General features: G+C 45.0%; 1 protein-coding gene across 2 annotated transcripts; it reads right to left on the bottom strand.

Annotated features, from left to right (window-relative positions):
• Window positions 1-4532: 4532 nt before the first annotated feature.
• LOC142363966 (potassium voltage-gated channel subfamily A member 1) lies at window positions 4533-13572 on the bottom strand. Of its 2 annotated transcripts, XM_075441787.1 has the most exons (4): window positions 13504-13572; window positions 12871-13036; window positions 11683-12750; window positions 4533-7836 (listed from the first exon to the last, which is right to left on the bottom strand). In XM_075441787.1, the coding sequence occupies exons 1-4, from the start codon at window positions 13521-13523 to the stop codon at window positions 7828-7830; spliced, it is 1263 nt and encodes a 420-aa protein (XP_075297902.1). In that variant the 5' UTR covers window positions 13524-13572; the 3' UTR covers window positions 4533-7827. The 2 variants fall into 2 exon arrangements, with proteins under 2 accessions (XP_075297902.1, XP_075297892.1); XM_075441777.1 differs by having other exon boundaries at window positions 4533-12750; window positions 13504-13566.
• Window positions 13573-15167: the final 1595 nt, after the last annotated feature.

Here is a 15167-nt window from a genome sequence, read left to right as displayed (position 1 = left end):
AGAAGAAGGCAAAGATACATCTAAACTCCTACCATTGCCCAAGTGATTCTACTTGGAGGCAGGACCCTACTGTCAGTCTCAGCTCCCACCATCAATCCAGAACATGTAGGGAACCAAATGCCGCAAGACCCTAAAAAATCCTCCATTCAGAATTTAGTGCATAATTTTACGTGCAGATTTGTATTCAGAACCACCAAGCAGCAATAAGCTAAATATTCAATAAATTAAAATTTTTTTTTTTTCCAACCTGAAAAAATAGTTCAAGTCTATACCGCTATATTCCATGGCTTGTTTGGAGAGCTAGGTTTTTTGAACGGTTGTTTTTTCTGTCTTGCTCACCACTGAATTATTCTTAATAAAGTTTAGCCTTGTACTGAGCTATGGCCCTGACTCAGGCCCCATGTATTCCTTGTCAAAAAGAAGCAACTTTACCAAAAGTAACTGAGCTACTGTAAAAGTAGAACGTGACTCCATGAATGCGTGTGTGTGCACCACCAGAAAGTGTAACTGTGGGCTTAGCCAGTTCTTTCCCTGGTGAACCTGTCTGTATGTACCAAGACAACAAATACGAGGTATTTCTTACAGGGACTGAAATGACAAAGGAAACCCCCCACATATGCCCACCATAGCAGGTACATTTGGATTGTCAAGCCCTCAGGCAATCACCCTCTTATTATTTGCACAAATGAAAGATATTTAATTGAATCTTTTGAAGTAGCTGCAGGCTGTATCAATGGTATCAGCCTAGGTGACTGTGGGACACGAAACCCCGCTTCACTTTGCATCTGGGTGTCACACAGAAGGCTTCTTATGTGAAGTGAGTACAGCTGAACCTCCCATTCCTCACACTCTGCTCTTAACCAAGTAGGGTGGAGATTGTGAACCAAGAAACACATTTGTCCTCCACCTGTCCTCCTTTAAGGATCACCGAGTCTTTTTATGCAGCTGTCTCTATTACACTTGGTGACAACTGCAGGATCCCCTCACTACAAGAAGAACATTGAGTTGCTGGAGCATGACCAAAGCAGGGCAACAAGGCTGGTGAGGGGTCTAGAGAAAAAGTCTTATGAGGAGCAGCTGAAGGAACTGAGGCTGTTTAGCATGGAGAAGAGGAGGCTGAGGGGGGACCTCATTGCTCTCTACAACTACCTGAAAGGAGGCTGTAGTGAGGCAGGTGTTGGTCTCTTCTCCCAGGTAACTAGTGATAGAACGAGAGGCAATGGCCTCAAGTTGCATCAGGGGAGGTTTAGATTAGATATTAGGAAAAATATCTTCACAGAAAGAGTGGTCAGGCATTGGAATAGGCTGCCCAGAGAGGTGGTGGAGTCACCATCCCTGGAGGTGTTCAAAAAATGTGTAGATGTGGCACTTCAGGACATGGTCTAGTAGGCATGGTGGTATTGGGTTGGATGGTTGGATTTGATGATCTTAGAGGTCTTTTCCAACCTATGATTCTATGATTCTGTGATCTCCTGCTGAAAAGACAAATGTGCTAGTGTTCCTACCTAGTGAGAGGAGGTCACCAAATATACCACCTACAATTACATTTTCATCTTCTAGCTGTAAAAGCTTTCTATTCAAGAGTCATAATTGTCTTCTCATTGGAATAAAATGTGAGATATTTTAGGAAACTGTTAGAGAAGCTGAGTGGATTGAAGTATTGTTGTGCTAATTAAAGCTTCTTTGATTTTCGAAAGCTTAATCTCAACACTGTATAAAGTGAGCACTTTTATAGAAAGACCAACCATGGGATATAATGCACCTCTAAAAGTACCTGCTAGAAGCCTTGAGTACAGAACGTTTCTCATCTTCTTTTTTTAGCAGACTGAAAGGGAGCACAAATTCGTGGACTTTCTACAGTCTTCTGATGTGAAAAGATACAGTCCTACTTACTTATGTGGGCTCTGGTTTACTTCAAGAGCACAACAGTTCCCTGCACACACTTGCAGAGCTTGGCTGCAGCAGTACCTAGCAGCTGCTGTCAGGGATAGCACTGAATCAGACGGTCTGATTTTCTTTGGCAGTCAGGCCATCTGACTTCTACTGCCAGCCCTGAGGGCAGCTGCTCCAGATGCTTTAGAAGAAGAATAAAACTTCAACAGTGGGTAACCCCACACCTGTGAGAAAATTTCTTTGTGCTTTCAGAGGTAAGAGTCATTTTATGCTGTGAGTATTAGGATTCTTATTCATTGAAGTATAAATACCTAGTTTCTGCACGGCAAGGGAGCACATATTCATACCTGAGATGTGTATGTTTCCATAAAGCAGCTATTTTGTATCCATTAATCAAACCGACTAACTGTTAGGTAAACCAAATTCATGTTGATATCATCAATATTATATAAAGAAGGGAATATATTAAAAAAGCACCTTGTTAGTGAATGGACTCTCTCCCTCTCTGTGTTGAAAGGCTGCTGAATTAGTCTTTGCTCCCCTTACAACCTGAGTGCCAGTACAGCTGGAGTAGAAAGAGGAGCCTAGTCCATGGCTCATCAATATGTCTGTTTCGTAAGTCACATCTGAAGAGCTACAGTTTTTTACTCACAGTAGGTCATTTCAGAGAAAACCTACAAGATGAGGAGGTGGCTTGGTGTAACCACAGGAAGGACTCAATACACAAAGTTGTAATTGATGAAGCACAAAAGACAAGATAGAAGTGTTTGCGTTCTGGGAGAAAAACCCCGCACTTCTATTTACCTTTGAGATTAAGTAAGAAATTAACTCAGAGACTCAACTAATCCAGCACACAATTGATTTATGGAGTCATTTTAGAGGGCAAAAAACATGCCCTAGGACCTGAATGCATGTAGTTTTGCCTGAAAACCTCCACTTGGCAAAACAGACGACGTCATGGAAAGTATCTCAGTACAAGATATACCAAGGGGTACAGCGACTGCACAGGCTGTGGGAAAGATGAGGAATGATAAAACATGAGATGAGAGTGGCAAAAGGAACCTAGCAGGAGCATTTTGCACACAGAGGAGGCAGCACAGATGGAAACGGGCAAGGCCTTTCTTCAGAAAGATGTATGATTGTGATACAAGAATTGGTGTTCCCAGTCCTAAGAGAAAGGAGCTTTTTGATCTAGATCCATGACAGGTATGATGAGACAGACCATGAAGGACCTTAGCAGTGAAGGGTCTGGGGGTAGTATTTCACAAGATGAAGCGTGGCCAAGAAGAGAGGAAACTAGTAGAGGGATACAGAAATTAGTTATATGGCAAGGGAATCGTAGATTCTGGAAAATAGGTTAAGTAGCAACATTACAATTTGATCCAAACAATACAAGAGGAGCTTTGCTAAGGACAAAAGGGAGAAGACTGATACTGTAGAGGTGATTGAAAAGCATTTGATTTTTTTTTTTACACAGAGAAGAAAAAAGGAAGCAACAATAAGACTTTAGATACACCTAGAGCCAACAAAACTCAATGACAGTGATCACACTCTTGAAGTGAAGCATGGACATGAGTACCTCATTGAATTAAGAACACCACTGCACAGCAGCTAACAGACGAATGACTTGGACTAGACCCATGTAAGACTGATAACTGCAAATCCTTACAAAACAATTCTTGTCAGCTTGTTAATAAAATTAAGTAACACTGACTAAATATACTTGAAGCTATTGATGAATGAGGATTTCATAGATGAAAACTTTTCTTGACCAAGAAAGCAAAACAAGTAAATAAATAAAATCACATGACAGGCCATGCAAAATGTTCTGCCTCATATAAGGTTAGGGTATTTAACTTAATTTCACCATATGTAATCAGCACTCCACCATGTATGCATCCCACTATTACAAACTGCACCTATCTACAGAAAGACCTGGCAGTCTTTATAGATGGACTTCTAATACACAATACCTTTGGCATTAAATAATTAGCATTTAGGTCATTGCCTTCTCTATAAATAATACAATATCGAGACATGGAAGGCATGACTATATCAGACCCGTTTGCATGAAATGTACCTTGAAAAAATAAACCATTTTCAAAAGAAAACAAGACCAAGTCAGTTTGACTTGCTTACATTCTACCCAAACCAAAAACCATGATCAGCCACACAGTTTTTTTGTTTGAAACCTGATTTCAAGTCAGCACTTACATTATAATGCTACCGGCAGTGGTTCAGATTCAGGAATGAAGCTGTAACATACTAATTGATACCAATGAGCCTTTGGAGAACACAATCAGTAGGCTTAATCTTATTTCCACTGCTTTTGGTGGAACTGAGTGCTGTCTCAGCAGTGAGGGCAGCAGAGTTTGGCCCAGAACATTGCTTACTCAAGGCTAGATCCAAATTGGGCTATGGAAGACAAACACTTGATTATTTGTACTGTAAAGTTTGAGCTGATATTTACAAGACTCTCAAAGCCCACAGCCACATTTCCCACTCACTACATCGCCATTTCTTATACCATTCAATAAGAAAATTATCAATGAACCTACCATTCATTTCAGATAGAACTGGCCAGTAGTGACAGCAGAGAAATCAGACTCCAGAAAATAACCAGACAGAATAATCCTGGGTAAGATCCTTAAAAATTATCTTTAATTGATGCCAAGTATGAACAGATGAACAAGTACAGAGGCAGGTAAAATTGCATAGATGAAAACTATGCATTTCAAATAGTTCAGAACTCATAACATTAGATGTTCTAAAAATGGTAAGTCAAATGATTTCACTACTGAAAGTAAAATGAGCTGCAATGTGACAATGAAGTACATACTTGACCCAAAGTGTTAAGCAATTTGTAAATGGTGGAAATAAGTACAGCTGTGTCAGCTTAAATGGTTTGTTGCCCTGATGGTGCACTTTCATATGGAGACTATTCAGTTCATATATTTCACATCGGTAATATCTGATCTTTAAAATCAGAGGTACGTCTGAGTGGCCATATACAGTTCTATTGACAGCTGTCATTTATTCATTTCAAACCGACATACTGCAAAAACAATGGTTTACATGTAAAGGAAAGGAAAAAAAATTCATCTTAGCAGGTTACAGGTAAGGGTTTGCTGAATTTAGTCATAAAAATATCATTTTTACTTTTGTACAAAAGTAAAATATACATTTGATCCCAATTACATTGTAGAAATATCACTGAAACAATAACATGGATCAAAGATTGATGCACCTAAAGGAACTGAATGCAACGTCTTCATTTTATTATAGAAACTAGAAATAGAAGATGATTTTTTTTATAACTTGTAGTGACATTTGCTAGAGCCTGTGAACAGGTGCAATATACAGAATTACATAGATATCAACAGATAATTTGAGACAAATTTCAGTTAAGACCTCAGTTTCATTTTATTTCCTTTGAAAATATCAAAGCATGCTATGCTTTGACAGCATAAATTGTTGACCTCACCGGTGGCAAGTTCATCTGTACTAAGTGAAACAGTACAACACCCTGAAGTTTCATTTTTGCAGATACGAATACTGACACCTTTAAGAATACTTGATAAGCATTTCAGGAAAAATAAATTCTCTACACCTGATTAAGTAAAGCCAGAACAACAGAAAAAGAAACCCAGCCTGAAATAAGTCCAACCAAAATTGGAATGTAGGTCCCTGGTTAAAGCATCTCAGCAAAGGAGCCTGTTTCAGACTTGCGATGGGCAGGTCTGGAACAAACTTGCCACGCTGTGCAATTGGAAGCACAGCTTTCCAGTTCTGTCCAGCTCTGTGGCGTTGGAGGGCAAATCACACTTTGGAGCTGGTTCTGCATTCCTGCGAGTCTGAAATTACTGTGAGGGTGAGTGGCATCAGACTGCTGGAAGCCTACAGGATCAGACCATTCCTGGAAACGCTACACTACTTCCCTTTTCATCATGTTAGGGTGAAATCAATTCATCCAGAATGGCACCCCTCTAAATACAGTTATCAAGCTCATATTTGGAAAGGAATATATTCTTTCCATATATTGCATATGTATGCAGAAGATCTTATTCTAAAATACAACTTTCCACCTTTTTCTAATAAATTTCAGATGTTCCTGCCCTAGTGTTTAGTTTATTTCATTTCGGTTAACATATGTGCATATAAGAAACTGCACTGTCCAAGTGTGAACTATGGAAAAGTGAACCTTGCCCTCAGTTCCTTATACTTTAGCAGTTTTTTATGTTATATTTAGGCTTCAGTGCTCTCATAATACAAACAAACTTTCCGTACTTCTGTTGAAAACAATTGTCCCTTACTAAAATGATTGTCAGTAAAAGTTGCCACTGCTCCAGTTGCTGATTTGGGCCAATGCAGCCTCCAACGAATGATACACAGCTGATTTGCTAAGAAGGGTCTGATCCCTGCCACCTCTACCTGGGCAAAATCACTGCTGAGAACAGGAGGACTTTTGCTGAATTTAGTGCTGTCTCTAGCACTTCATACTGTCTTTCAAGTGCTTGTCCACGAGACCAATAGAACATCAGGTTAAGCACATGTACAGTTAGAGACTTTGTGAGTGGAAATTAATTTCTTTGGGCCATGATCATTGTCAACTTCCCAGAAGGCAGCGGGACTGATTCTCCTCACACCTACAGATGTGTAAACCAGGAACAAAGGAAGGAGATCACTAGAATTGTTACCAGGAACAACATGTTAGCCCTCAGTAAGCCAGGTTGTGAATTTCCAGCACTCACGTACAAAGAGTTTTGTAGCACATGGCCACACTCTGCCCAGCCACCCCCTGCAAAGTAGGCTCAGTTCCATTACATTTAATGATTACTAAAGGCTTATCTATCTAAATGAACTTGTGAGGCAGATGAGGTAAACTGCATTAAGCCCCATTGTGTTCAGAAATAAAGCAGCCTTAATTCAATTCAGTTTACTTTCCATCCAAAAAGAATGACTCCAAATCAGATTAAGGCTGCTTTTATACTGCAACAGAATGTCCATGCTGGGCTTTAAAGCAGTTTAACAAATCTACTTTAAATGCACACCTTTCGTTAATTCAGATCAGCTTTCCTGAAGTCCCCAATGGAAATAAGGCTTAAGAGACTCCGTGCAGGCAATCTGCGTGGGTTTGCTAGGATGCTGTGAACTCACACCCTGGCTTACTGCACACTAACTTCCTCGTGAACACAAGTAAATCCAGTTCATTGCCTCTGCTGGGGCTGCCACACAGAGGATTTGAGCTATTGGCAATCTGGCAGCAACCTCTCAGTTCTGTGAAGGAAGGGGGTACAAAGCTTTTCATTTTCACTCTCCCCCTTGCTCCTCTGCCTGTTCCCTAGTGCTCTATAGCTAAGTATGGTAGGACCAGATGGCGAATCTTGGCAGTGATACCAGCCTATGTGATTCCTGCCCACTGCCTCTCCGCTTCATTCCTGCCTCTGCACTGCAGTGCACTGCTGCCTTGCTCATGCCTGGCGAGTTCCCTCATGCCCTTCACCAAGAAAAATCTGTATGGGGGCAACTAAGAAGCACAGAGAGGCACAGAGCAGTGGCTGGTAAAGAAGGCTTGGGTAGCGACTCCTTACGCTCGAATAGCTGCCTTGCCTCATCAAACTACAGCCCAACTAAGACTGCCGTATCTACTGGTGTCTGTCCAGCATAACATGGGCATCGCTTCTGGGAGGTCCCTGCCAAATCAATGAAGGTCTCTTGACTCTTTCTGAGATGCACTAAATTGGCCATCAGCTCATTTCCAGTCGTCTTCCACTGACTTAAACAACCCCTTAGAGCTCATGTGTGGCAAAAAGAAACATACGCCAAAAGGGGGAGAAAAAAGAAAAAGAAAAAGTAAAAGGTAAGAAAGAAAAGGATTCTTACTGGTAAGAACAGGCAGTTTGTTAAGTGCACCTTCAGGCCCACAAAGACATTTCAGCACTCCTGTGTAAAGGGAGTAAGAGTTTTTGTTGTTGTTGTTATTTTTTTGCATCAAACTTGTCAAAAACACATGCCTATGGTACATGAGGTTAATTCCTGTACTCCACATGTATTGAGATCCTTTGCAGTGAGCTATAAATGGACAAAGCAACGTTCAGGCTCCCCAAACCATCTCGAGTCCTAATGATCCATCCCAGTCTCCTGGCAAAGAAAAATCGCTGCACACAGCACTTTTCACGTATGCAGAATGGTTATCATTCTGCTCACTAAACTAAGGTGTGCATGCCCAAACGTGACAGCAGTTAAGTTACCAAAGTGAGGCCGCATCTCCCAGATGCTGCCTTCTGGTCATCAGTCCCACAGCACTGAATTGATTATTGCTGTTTAGTTTAGTCGGTGGTTTTATAAGCTGAGTGCAGCATTCAAGTCCATTTTGACATGAGAAGTCATATCCTAGAATGTAAGAGTTTGGGAAGATCAGGACCACCAGAATTTAATGGGGAGAGAGGTGTACGATGAGCAGGGGCATGAGCAGGGGACAGGAAGATTTACAACATCTACCTAGAGGATGTAATGCCCTGTTTTATCTGATGCTTTGCATTTCTTGCAGGAGTTAGAGCTCCCTCAGTTCTTGATTGCTTTCTCATCATTAAGATTCACAGAAGCCACACAGTGAGAAATAAAGTCAAGTCTTTCTGGAAACCTGGCAGGTCAGGCTTGTGCATAACTGCAGAGTTAGGGTTGTTTTTTAACTCTAAGTAAGTGCCTTGATTTTATACATATGTGTGTCTGTGCATGCGTGTGCTACACACATGCGCGGACACACATACATATCTTTCTACACATATATACATATATCAGAAAGATAGGGGAAGAAAGGAACTGTGCAGTGTGGAAGGAGAAGTGTTCAACCGCAGCTGGCGACATGCTAAGTGCAGAATGAAGATCCTCAACTTTGTCCATTAAAAAAAAATACATTAGTGCCTACAGTAGTTCAGATTAAAGAGTATTATCTTCCAGGGACTAGCAGTCAAGGCTGGCATATTGCAGGAGATACCTTCTCCTAGTGCTGCTTCCTTCACCAGATGATGGTGGAAGTAGAGTAAGGTTAGGGAGCAGAAAGAAGAATATGGCTCGAAGGATCTGTGATGGGATTTAAAATCTGAAAGACTGACGAAACACGATGGAGGAGGCAGGGATGGGAAAGCACTGGAAAGCGTCTCCCACCTCCCTGCTGGGGAATCCAAGGGGAAGAAAAGCACAGCCCTGCAGTCTGGTTGCCTGACTGGGTGATGCCGCTGTTCATGCTGGTCCCTAGTTCCTCCTGCGTCCTGCCATGCTGGGACAGGCTGCCCAAAAGCCATCTCAGGGAAAGGAAGGGCAGATACAATGATGGCAGTGATGCCTCTATAAACAGCCTAGGGAAACTTGAAGTCTTGCACAAACACAGCTATGAGTTATTTGGCAGAAGCAAATGCTGAGCCCTGCAGCACCGGACTGGCTGGGGAAGGAAGGTATCCCGTGGGCGCTGGTGGTTTCTGCCCTCCTCGTCAGCGTCCCTCTCACTCACTTGCTCTTTCTTTCTTTCTCTGCCTCCTTCTGTGCTGTGCCAGGAGGCGGCACAGAACACTTCTGACAGTGCATTGGTGCCTCGATGCTTCGTTCGCTCTCTCTGATCAGCTCAGTTCCTGGAGGCACTTTCAGCAATTTAGGGGATGTAAGATAAAGGCACTGAGCAACTATCATCTAAATCAATCTGTTGCGTCTCTTCAGTGAGTTTTCGGGGAATACCAAAAAGTCTCAAATAATGACTGCAAAAGAAACCAGCTGCTGCAATTTGGATGCATGTAAGAGAGAAGTTTCATTTACATTCTGAGAATGCACCAAAAAGCATGCATCTGCACCTTTTAACTATAAAGGATACTCGGTTTTAGGTGTTGCTATATATAACTTGACTTCTTAATTTTCCATATAGCTTTCCCTTTAAGGGATGGGATACGCTCCTTTCTGACAACGCCTGGACAAAAGCCAACACATTTCCCTGAGCAATACAGGAAAACAATCAGGTTTCTCTAATTAGTTCATTCAGGCCCTCGGTCTATCAAGCACTTTTTTTAATTTTGTTTTTATTGTTATTATTATTATCATTATTGAATTCATGCATTAATTAATTCAAGTTACACCTTAATCAGATAGGCCATAATGCTGAATATTTGAACATGCTTTGATCTCCAAAAGTTATTGTTCCCATTTGACTAACATACACACTTAAATACAGTACTTTAAGTTACTAGTCAACGATTTAATAAATTAAGGAGTGCACTTCTGGTGAATGCAAATCAAAAAGAGAAAGAAAAGAGAAGAAAAGAAAAAAGAGAGATAAAGGACCTATTTTTCAGAAGACTCAGTTCAAACGAAAGCTTATCCACTATTGTCTGAGGTAACGTTTCAGGCATGCGATTATAAAATAAATAGTATCAAATTCAAACATGCTTATATTAAACTCCATTGTGCTATCTTGCAACAGAGGGGCTTAAAGTTTTGTATCCAGTTCTGGAGAGGGGAAAGGAAAAGTGTGTTTAAATCATCTGCATGTAAGAGAACTTAGCAGCATTGCAGATGTTTTGTCTTCCTTTTTGTTGGTTATTTTCCTTTTAGAATAGTTCTTCTATGAACAGCAAAAGAGGCCAGGCTTAAGTATGTTTTTAATAAGGTGCTGCGTGGATCTGTAGATTGGAAGCATGTAATCTTTCACATAGGGGGGCCGAAGGAAAATTTGCTCTCCTTCATAAAAACCATGGCAAACACTTGCTGCAGGTTTTTGCTAATCTTTTTTCTTTATTATTATCTGATGCACTTTCTTGTAACTGTGCAGTTTTGCAGAATATTTTTACTGGAATCCATGCATATGCTTTATAGCTCTAAAAACTGTCTTGCTTAGTTTTAAGTTAACTCATCAAAAAAAAAGGGACATGGGAGAGGAAAAGTTTAGGTCTAGCATCATACAGCTTAAAACTAAACTAGTTCAAATGGTTATCATTTACCAGGCGGAAAATGCTTCTTAAAAATAAACAAAACCTTATCTTTCATGGATCCTGGAAGCTTCTTTATCGCTGAGCAAAAATTCGCAATGCAATAATGCATTTACGAGGTAAATAAAGCATTCAAAGACTATCAGTAAAGCATCTACAAAGTGTGACTGTGTCACTAAAGTCCTCAAGCTGTGAGTGGGGATTTTGGTTTTTTTGTTTACACATCAGTCAGCAGCTTGCTTTTATTAACGCAGTTTTGGTTGGCTACAGTGCAGTTGCCAGTTCTGAGATTAGCCTCTCTAAAATTGTCTATGCTATTATTCATATCCTCTTCGATTTCCATGTACTCAGATTTGCTGATTGTGGAGGAGCTGCGGCGACTGAGATCGCTGTCAGATGCTAAATTAGGGGAGCTAACGTGAAGCAACTGAGCCTGTTCTTCCCCTTCTGTTTCTCGGTGGTAGAAGTAGTTGAAGTTGGACACGATGACAGGTACAGGCAGGGCAATTGTCAGCACACCAGCGATGGCACACAAGGAGCCTACGATTTTGCCTCCAATTGTCACAGGGTACATGTCACCATAGCCCACAGTGGTCATGGATACCACCGCCCACCAGAAAGCATCAGGGATACTTGTGAAATGAGACTCAGGTTCTTCAGCCTCAGCAAAATATACCGCACTAGAGAACAAGATCACCCCAATGAAGAGGAAGAAGATTAGTAAACCTAGCTCTCTCATACTTGCTTTGAGGGTCTGTCCCAAAATCTGGAGGCCCTTAGAGTGCCGGGAGAGTTTGAAGATTCGAAAGACTCTTACCAGTCTGATGACTCTCAGGATGGCCAAGGAGGTGGCCTGCTCTCCTTTCTGAGTCCCCTCCCGCTCGGCCATCTCGGTGCCCAGGGTGATGAAGTAAGGGATGATGGCCACAATGTCAATGAAGTTCATGATATTCTTGAAGAATTCGGTCTTGCTGGGGCAAGCAAAGAAGCGTACCACCAGCTCAAAGGAGAACCAGATGATGCACAGGGTCTCCACAACAAAGAAGGGGTCTGTGAAGATGTTGGATTTGTAGACCTGGGTGGTGTTGTCAGTGCGATGCACTGTGTACTCCTTGTCCTCCTTCAACTCAGGTAATGTCTCTAGGCAGAAGATCACGATGGAGATGAGGATCACCATGACAGAGACTATTGCAATGACCCTTGCAGGCCCAGAGCTCTCTGGGTATTCAAAGAGGAGCCATACTTGGCGCTGGTACTCCCCCTCCGGCAAGGGTCTCTCCTCATCTTTGATGAATCCTTCATCTTCCCGGAACTTCTCCATGGCCTCCTCACCCAGCTCATAAAATTTGATCTCCTCAGAGAACATGTCCAAGGGCACATTGACCGGCCGGCGAAGCCGCCCTCCAGACTGGTAGTAGTAGAGGATGGCATCAAAGCTGGGCCGGTTCCGGTCAAAGAAGTACTCATTGCGCAACGGGTCAAAGTACCGCATGCGCTTCTTGGGGTTGCCCAGCAGAGTGTTGGGGAACTGGGCTAAGGTCTTCAGCTGCGTCTCAAAGCGTAGTCCAGCAATGTTTATCACTACGCGCTCACAGCACTCATGGTCATCATGGGCAGCGGGCTGGTAGCTATCCTGGGGGTGGCCAGGTAGCGCAGAAGTCTCATCCATGTTCTCTCCAGCCATCACAGTCATGGTGGCACACAGGAAGGGGGACCCAGGGGCAGGGAAGGAGAGGGAGAGGTACTTGAAAGGGGAGAGGAGGATGGAGTCGAGCAGAGAGCCCCAGGACAGATCAATGGCAGGGTGGGGGGGTGGGGTGAGGGGGAAGGGGTGGGGGGGAGGTTCAGAGTCTGCAGGGAGGGATGATGAGTCGAGATGGAGAGCCTGAGGAAGGGATAGATGAGGAGCCTAAAGGATGGAAATATCCAAAAGGGGAAAGGAGAGGTGGGGTGAAGGGAGAGGCATCAGGGATGATGGGAGAGTGAAGAAAGAGGGAAGAAGTACCTTTAGGGGGGGAAGAGGGCAGGTAAGGTGAGGAGTCCTGTCCCCCAAGCCGGGAGGCTGAAGGTCTATGGAGTGCACCCCCAGGCTGGGGTCCCCTCCCCAGCCGTCTCCTTTTGCCTTTAACTCGATCCGTCCAATTTTCTCGCCGACTTGACCATCGCCGCGGCTGCTGTCACGAAGTTACCACACACACACACACACACACACACACACACACACACAAATAAATAAATAAATAAATAAATAAATAAATAAATGCATCAACCACCGGGCGGCTGGGAGGCGAGTCCTCGCAATGCCAACTCAGCAAATTTCCATCGCCTGTTCCCCCCCCCCCCCCCCCAAGCTGCCCCAGTCCTCTCCTCTTGCGCGCTGGGGAGGGAGGGATGGAGGTACTCTGCTTTGCAGGCATAAAGCTCACTTGGAGGATGGAGGCTGCCAAGGAGGAGAGAAACATCAGAAACCAGCCCCCAAGCCCCACCACACACACGCTCAGGCGCAATGGATTGGCTTTCACACCAGCAAGAACATCCCGCTCTGCCCACTACGGCAGCACATGCGGAGCCCTACGCGTTCCCGCACATCCCCGGACACGCAGCGGGGTCTCCAAGGTAGGAAGGGGTCGATGTGGACCTGCGGTGCCCGGAGCTCATCTGGAGGGCTTCCCAGGCAACTTCAGCGGGGTCCAGCTCCTGCGACAAATCTCCCGACCACCGCGCTCCCCGCCTCACGGACGGTGGAGACTTCGCTAAGCACTGACAACTTCATCACAGCAACTGGGGGGGATTAGGGGAGGGGGAGCAAAGCACCTCCTCTTTTTGCTTTGCAGCAGCTAAACACGACTGAGAGAGAGACGAGGGGAAGGAGATCGACATCCCAGACCCAAACTGTCCAAAATAGAGTCCAGCAGCGCGGGGGGGGAAGGAAAAGGGGTTTTTCCTTACCTGCTCCGAGGGAGATGCGCTGGTCAGGGGTAGGAGCCAGTGCCGGAATGCGTCAAGTCGCCTTGCAGCAGCATCCAAAAAACCAAAACAAAAACCGCAGCGGCAAACTCAACCCTCCTCCTCCTCCTCCTCCTCCTCCTCCTCTTGCGCCCCTCTTAATAACACAGCGATCGCTTTACAGGGCTGCCTGCGAGACACTGAAATATTCATACAGTGTCTTCGGCTGCACCAAGGGCGAGTGGGTTTAATTAGTTTCTGCCGAGAACCGCAGTGGGGGGGGGAAGGGGGTTGGGGGGGGAAGGGGGTGGAAAAGAGGGCAAAGTACCTTTTTTGAAAAGGCTGGAGTTAGTAAATAAAATCAAGCAGCCCCAGGCAGCTGCTGGCTCTGCCGCTCTCTCCCCTCAAGAGAGCTGGGAAAGGAGCCGGGCGCTGGGCAGCGGCGGCGGCGGGGGGGACGCGAGGGAGCCGCAGCCCCGCAGCCGCATCCCCGCAGCCGCTCTCGGCTCGTCCCGGCGGCGGGAGGAGGCAGGAGCTGGACGCGTGCGGCGGGAGCGCTGCTGAATGCACAAGAGCAAGGAGCAGACTCGAGCCATTTCTTGACGCTGCAGGATCAGCAGAAACCTGAGAGCTGCTTGGTGCAGCTCCGGGAGCGGAGGGCGGGGGGAACGGGACCGGGGCGGGGGGGAGGAGGAGGGGAGGGAGGCACGCCGCCCCCCCCCCCCCCCCTCCCGGGCCGCCCGCCCCCGACGCAATGCAGACCCCGGGCCCCTCCGCCCGCTGCGGGACGCCGCGGCAGCCCCTCGGGAAGAGTTAATCGGCGGGCGGCGAGTTGCGGGGAGACGGTTCCGTGCCGCTTCATCCCACTGAATCCGTTCAGCTGATGAATCGCATAGCTTCGAGATGGAGAAGACCCTTTAGGGGACGGGAGCTTCCCTCCCCTGCCAGTGCGGGACCCTTCCCTCCAGCGTGCGGTCGTGAGCGTTATGTAAAAGCCCCGCTGCTCACTTTCTGAGAGCGGGAGAGGCGACCGAAGACAACCTGGACCTCTGTAATCTGACGCGCTCCAGAGCTAGGTAACACCAAGTCCGTGTTTAACAGACCTGGCCTCATTAGCTTTCTGCTGCATAATACATTATCTCCACTTAAGATCACCACCTCGGCAGTCCAAAAACACTTAACCACCTGGCCTCATGGATAGTTTCTTTCTCTTCTTCCCTTCCCCTTGTTTATCCACACGTTTTTGTGTTTTGGTGTGGGGTTCTTCTGATGGTAGCGTAGTTTGGGGTCTTTTTTTGCTACAAACCACTCTAAAATCCTTTAGCCCTAGCTGGGCTGTAATCACAGCTACTTCGG

The sequence above is a fragment of the Opisthocomus hoazin genome, chromosome 1 (assembly GCF_030867145.1).
Source record: "Opisthocomus hoazin isolate bOpiHoa1 chromosome 1, bOpiHoa1.hap1, whole genome shotgun sequence".
Taxonomy (NCBI): Eukaryota; Metazoa; Chordata; class Aves; order Opisthocomiformes; family Opisthocomidae; genus Opisthocomus; species Opisthocomus hoazin.
This window is presented reverse-complemented; position numbering and strand designations above follow the sequence as displayed.

What these genes read in the sequence shown, in the direction of transcription:
- LOC142363966 (XM_075441777.1), bottom strand. Translation starts at nt 13,523, where the DNA reads ATGAGCTCCGGGCACCGCAG. An exon ending in ATGAGCTCCGGGCACCGCAG is followed by an intron (nt 13,037 to 13,503) that starts GTCCACATCGAC and finishes TCGTGACAGCAG; the next exon opens with CCGCGGCGATGGTCAAGTCG. An exon ending in GCCCTCTTCCCCCCCTAAAG is followed by an intron (nt 12,751 to 12,870) that starts GTACTTCTTCCC and finishes TCCCTTCCTCAG; the next exon opens with GCTCTCCATCTCGACTCATC.